This window comes from Mastomys coucha, unplaced genomic scaffold, assembly GCF_008632895.1.
Source record: "Mastomys coucha isolate ucsf_1 unplaced genomic scaffold, UCSF_Mcou_1 pScaffold12, whole genome shotgun sequence".
In the NCBI taxonomy this organism is placed as follows: Eukaryota; Metazoa; Chordata; class Mammalia; order Rodentia; family Muridae; genus Mastomys; species Mastomys coucha.
The window spans coordinates 86,855,736-86,862,615 of NW_022196894.1; the positions used below are offsets into that span (position 1 = coordinate 86,855,736).

Below are 6,880 nucleotides of genomic sequence, written 5' to 3' on the forward strand. Positions count from 1 at the left end.
CCATATCCACAGCCATAGCCAGAGCCATATCCACAGCCATAGCCAGAGCCGTATCCACAGCCATAGCCTGAGCCATATCCACAGCCATAGCCATATCTTGAGCCGTATCCACAGCCTCTACAGGAGTTTCCGTAGTAGTTGCAGCACATGGTGGCAGGAGGTGAGGTTTCAACTGAGAAGCAGAAGAATATCTCAGAAGTGTGAATGTCAACCAGTCTCCCTGGACTTTTATACCCTACAGAGATTGATGTCTCATGCCTCACATGGTCTCTGTTCTCTCATTTTATAACCATGTGTCTAAAATGGATTCATTCTCCAAAAATTTAGTTAGGAATTCGCAACTTACTTACTTACTACTACTCTAGGAACTTTAAAAAGCATTAAAGCAAATAACAATAATATATATTCTGAAGGTGAAGCTTAAGAAACTATAACTTACTCTTTATAAATTCATTTCATGATCATGACACAACATAACACATCATCAAATATGCATGTCCAGTAAGAATGTGTTTGTTATGTTTTTCAAGGTCCTTGGAACTAATCAACATTAATAGCCATAGCAGAAGAATCATTATACCAACCTTGTTTTTATCACTAAAATCAGCCCAAAGACTTGAGTTTTAAAACTACATCTACAGCTAGAACTCAGATCTTTCTGAAGTATGACTTGGTAACTCCATTATTGCCTGCATGAACTCTTTCTATTAAATTCCTCATTCATCAGTTCTAAAATGAGACTTAATCTTATCATTTACTGATAAATGTTTCCAATGGTTCCTACCTAAAGGATTAAAAATGTCTTGGCTCAATTTTTTTTATTGTTGTGTTTCATTTAGGTCAAATTCTTAAACATGAGTCAATCTAGACAATTGCTCAAAATGTACTCTTGCTAATGCAGTGTATAAATAAATATAATTACTTTTCTCTAAAATATAATTAGCCAAGAGTGAATGCTTCCACATGGGTGGAGTAGATGGGTAAATGAAAGATTTTGATCAAAGGATATGTTCTAAGAGGCTAAGTCTATAAGGAAATAGCTCAACATAATAAAAATAATTTACACTAACCCCATATCCACCACAATCACCAACAGAGAGAATCTCAAAGCATTCCACTAAAACAAGGAAAAAGACAGTGATTCCATACCTGTGCAATATAATGCTTGAAGCCTGAGCTACATTAATCAAAAAGAGTAAATAGAGACAAACAACAATGAAAGAAGTCAAAGTGCCCTTATTTGAAGACAATATGAATTTATACATGAGACTCTATCGAGACCTCATCAGAAAATTCCTACAGCTGACAAGTTCTTTCAATAAAGTAACAGGATACAAAATTAAGAAACAAAAGAGAGTGGCTTTTCTATCTGCAAATGACAAAAGTACCAAGAAAGAAATTACACATTCAGAAAAGAAATTGAAGAAGACATCAGAGTATAGAAAAAAATGTACCACACACATAGATCAGTGGGATTAATATTGGAGATCTAAGTATAAGGAGTATTATTTAGTGTCCTATTGCACAGAATGCTGATCATGGTAAATATCAACATTTACCATGAATCATATTTCCCAGTGTTTCTGGATGAGTAGATTTTAAGTGTTTTCACATTAAATATTAAAAGTCTATATGGCATGCTATTCATGTGACCTTCTTGATGGAAAAATTTAATGGAATTCTCTTGGCCCTCCTCTGTTTCTCTACTTGTAATATGATTTCAATAATGTATTTAATGCCACTATTTTGATACATTTTGCAATTGTGACGTGTGGTGGTTGATGTTTCTGGGATCTATTTTTCTCTTTGCCATTAACTTCATGCTATATTCATCAGCTATTTCTATGAAAAGGATTTCTGTTGAATGTCTCCATGACTGTTCTTCAAATGTCTCTGCTTGTCCAATTAGGGAAAATTCAATAACAGGAAATATTAGATTATCATAAAGAACAACTGTAATATACGAAGAAACTATGTGACATTAATGCTGGGCTTGCATTTGTATGTATCTTTACTTTTGTTACACAACAGTAAATTTCGTGTCTTAGCACCGACTACAGTAGATGCAAAGACAATTCCTAAGCTGCAGGCCTTCTGGTCAGTGAGACAGGGATGTGTAGGGAGTTCAACCAGTTTACTATTTACAACTGAAAAAAATCCAAGATGGTGAAACCCAAGACTACAACAGATATATAAGTTAATATAAAACTTTCAAAATGTTCAAGGAAGAAAGATTTTAAATGGGATACTGAACACATTGTATAAATAGTTCAAGGACATGTTGTAATACAGTTATTAAGATTTTATTATGCACCTAAAAATAATATAAAGAGAATAGCATCATACTCCATGTTGCATTGCAAGCTTGTTGAGTCTCTCCTTCTCCAGGCAGGTTATAATTCTTTTTCTTTAGCACAACTCTTTATGTTAAAGTCCTCATGAGTTTTTTTCTAGAAATTTGCCATTTATGATAATTAGAAAAGTTACCAAAATGGACTCCCTTTACATGGAGTCTTTACTATTTCAATAACTTCATTGTTGGAATATAATTAAGTCCATTTCCTAAAAGCAATTCCCTAAGACTAAACAAGCCACCCTCGTGTTTGTGCTGTAAACCAGAGCTTACCATGGAAATAGTACAAATCAGTAGTTACTTTAGATGAGGAAAGTGGATTTAAAAAAGTTCTAACTAAAGCACTCACAATTTCAATTAGTGAAGTGAGGAATGAACTTTAATGCCTTGCAAAACAAAATGAAAATTATAGAACAATGCCAAAAAGCTGGTGTTAAGGAACTAAAGAGATGGTTAAGAGACTTGCTGTTCTTACAGAGAACCTAGGTTCAGTTCCTAGCACCCACAATGGGTGGCTCACTACCATCTAACTCTAGCTCCAGGTAATCAAACATCCCCTTCTAACATCTATGAGCCTTACACACACACACACACACACACACACACACACACACACACACACACACACACACACCTCAAAATAATTTTAAAGTGGGTTTAAAATTATTTTTTACCACCAAAATAAATGTGTGAGTTTATAGGTCTGTCAACTCATTCCATTCAGTCATTAAACACAGCTTCTCTAAGGTACTCTTTCCTGTCCTCCCAAATTAATATCCGACTGATGTGTTTATTCACAATACTTTTGTTGGGTTCCTGTAGTTCAGATACTAATAAATCCAAACTTACAGTGGCATATTCATTCACCTTTCTAACCATGCATATGATAAACAGAATCCTAGTCCTCAGTTCCTCATTCATTCACAACTCCTTAGTGTTTACCTTACTTGAGCTTCTCATGGATACTTCACCCTGAGTCTTCACACTTAAATTTACACAGTTCAAAGTCTTATTTTACATTCTTCTAAGCACTCCCATAAAATACAACAACACCTAAAACTAAAGGCCTCTTTGTTCAGTGGGATTATCAGCGGTCATAAATAACACAGAATGACAATTAGGAAAAGTTCAATATCAGAAAATATTAGACTACCATAATGAAAAACTATAATATATGAAGAAACTGTGTCCACTGCTGTAAAACTATGGAAGAGTTTTTAAATTATGAAGTTTTTAGGAGTATGAACAGATTAGAAATTATGCTTAAGATAATACTACTGTAATCTATAATTGAAAATAAGGGAGTTACTGGTCCAGCAACAATCTTCCCACTATCTTGTCATCAGGAATTTAACAGAGGATTGCCATTGTCACATTTCTTGTCATTAAGAGCCAAAAGAGAACATAGCGAAACTTTTGGAAGTAATGAATATGTTGGCACTTTGGTTGCCATGATGGATCTGAGGATTTATTCATTGATCCAAACCCCCAAAATTAATTATACCAAATAATTGCATTTCTTTATTTCAATTATACTTTCATAAACCTGGTAAATTAATAACCAAACAAACACACAAATACACCTTTGAATGCAGTTACTGAACAAGGAAGACCTTTTCCTTCACCTAGATGGTGACTGAATGATAATCAGATGGGGCTGGATTTACCTGGAGGTCTGGGAAAGTGGGTGATAGACTACACAGAGGGCATGTAGGTGCCTGGATAGGCAATTCTAACCCACAGTACTCCATATACGGCAAGTACTTCCTGAAATAACTTATGCATCAGTAGTGAAGACAAATGAGATTGTTCTCAGGCAATAAGTCTAGAACATAAAAGAAAAGACTACAAGAATTTTAAATTTGCTGACTCATCTTCCAATTCACCTTTTGAAATCTTTATTTCAATTAATGTATACATATATTGGAGGAAGTGTTGGTTTTCCTAGCTTTGGGGTTGAGATGATGAAGGGAAGAAGATATTGTTGGCCAAGTGTGTCTGAGACCTTGTGGAGTCTGGGGTTCTAAAAGTTCTAGCTATTAAGTCTGTTGTGACTGTTCTAGCTAAAGAATTTCCCTAGAAAAAGCCATGCAACAATGTGTGTGCAAATACAGTTTCAATATGTATGGAAATGTACAGCTTCAACTAAAACCTGCAGTAAACAAAACCATGTGGTACTGACCAAAGAATAGGAAGTTCTGTATACAACTACCAAAAGAAGCATTCATTAAACAGACCTTACTTCCCACTACTGCCGTGCTCCTTCAAACTTCCAGGATCTCATGAACACCACAGTCAGTCATCACCAACACAAAGAACACAAATTCTTTCCAAAACAAATGAAATGCACTGGCTGAAGAAGTATTATTCTTCCAACTATGAAGTACTTATGTGCCACATAAAAAACAGGGTAGGAGAAACAGGAAATGTTGATTCACATTTTGCATGTAATTGACAAATCTTCAGTCTTTGATGCCCATAATGGAAGCATTTATAATATCTCAACAAGTTCTCTGAAGTGTCAAAAGCTACCTATCCTGTGTGTGAATGTAGGAAAGATAGAATGGAGCACTTTTATGGAGAAATCTTGAAATACTTTATTTATTAAAAGGTTTATTTTATTTTTAATCATGAGTATTGTCTGTGTGCCTCAGTATAGGTACATGCACGTGAGTGCAGTTGCCCACAGAGGCCAGAAGATGGTTTGAGATCCCCTAGAATGGGAGTTACAGGATCTTGGAAGTCACCTGATGTGGGTGCTGGGGAACTCTGCAATAGCACCAAGAACTTGAGAGTAATCTATCCAGCTCTTGAAATACCTTGCCAACATGTTGTATGCTGATACTCTATCAACTTTAGGCATAATGCATTTTGTAATGCATTTCAAGATTTCTCCATAAAAGTGTTTCATTCTAACATTCCTATGCAGCTATATCCATAGCCAGACCTGTGTCCACAGTGTATCTGGCACCATAGTAATAACTATATTCACAGCCTTTGCTGTGACTTCCAGAATGGTTTCAAAATAAAGTGCCAGAAAGTTAGGTTCCAGTGAAGGGACAGGATTTTTCCAAGTTTGTATCTACTATCTTGCAAACACTAATTGACAGGAAGATCCATAGTGATTTTTGTAATGTATGTATGTATGTATGTATGTATGTATGTATGTTTTATGTGTGTGTGTGTGTTTGTGTGATTGTGTGTATGTGTGTGTATGTATATATTCTTCATTTAATGCCTGGCATGTGATTCATCAACTCAGCTGCTAATGAGAAGAGCTAGTCTATTCATTGCTATAACATCAGACTTAAGAAAACCCATTATTCTTAGTTCTTCAGTTTTACTAGAGAACAATGTGTGGTTCTCATCAGCTAGTCATCATCTTATGCCAATTTCAAATCTACACTGAAAGAACACAACAATTAGCAAGGCATCTGAGCATATGACTCCACGGGTATACTGTGTACAGCAAGGCTCTGCTGGAGTCTAGGCAGTGAGTTGGGAATGAAGCTATGAAATGAGCTTGACTAATCACTTGCAGAGGTTTGCTACTTGCTAATTGCTTCACAGGTGACTGCATGGGAACCTGAGAGCTCGCACACAGTTCAGTGCTTCACCTTCCTGTGAATCCACATAGCCAACAAGACAACATTTTATAAGATATTTTTCACTCCTAGGGCTATCACTCAATATATCTCTTGTCAACTCTGTATACAGATTTAGCTCAAAGATAGAAAATTAATATCCTCTACAAAGAGCAGATGAATGCTTGTCAGTCATGGATTCCTTCAGTTATTTTATCTGGTTAACCTCAGTTGAGACTGTGAGAGATATGGGCACCAAATATCTAGAAGTCGATGAAGACAATGTGAGGACCATAGTGCTCTTACCAAAGACAAGTATGTATTTTTCTTCTTTTTTTATTCATTATTTTATTTATTTACATTTCAAATGCTGTATCACTTCCTGGTTTCCCCTGTGTTTTTGTTCTTTAAACTACATAAAATCCTCAGTTCTTTCCATCAACATATTGAATACTAGCTGTGGCAGAGGCTTTATTACTTCTGATAGTAACCCACCCCACTCTGTTATCATTCTTCTGTAAAACACACACACACACACACACACACACACACACACACACATCTTACTGCCTAATCATCCCAATATCATATAGATGAAATTTACTTCAATGTTTGTTCCCATGCCACTTCAGTAAGGCATGGCTAAGGGAACTTTTCACTTTTCTTACAGGATGGTCCACTTTTAAAACACGATAATGAGATTGTCTTCTTAATCTCTGCTAACATACAGATATCCTTCTGGTCACCCAGTGTGAGCAGGATTAACCAAACAGTTTGAGGACAGAAGTGGCGGTTTTCTATTATTATGTAACTAATTATCATTTAAATTAACAGCTTAACACATCATTCTTTATCTTGGTCTTTATTCCATGTTTGTGAATTGGAAGTCTGGATAAGGCTGTCTGGGATCCACACTCAAAGTCTCACACTGCTACTGCAATAA

At 35.7% G+C, this 6,880-nt stretch overlaps 1 protein-coding gene across 1 annotated transcript in view; it reads right to left on the reverse strand.

Moving 5' to 3' along the window:
- Positions 1-149, reverse strand: part of LOC116083754 (keratin-associated protein 21-1-like) — a 7,398-nt gene extending 7,249 nt beyond the window's left edge. Inside the window, exon 1 of the mRNA XM_031360531.1 lies at positions 16-149. Coding sequence (XP_031216391.1) covers positions 16-149 — 134 coding nt within the window. The remainder of the gene's footprint in view (positions 1-15) is intronic.
- Between the last annotated feature and the right edge of the window lie 6,731 nt (positions 150-6,880).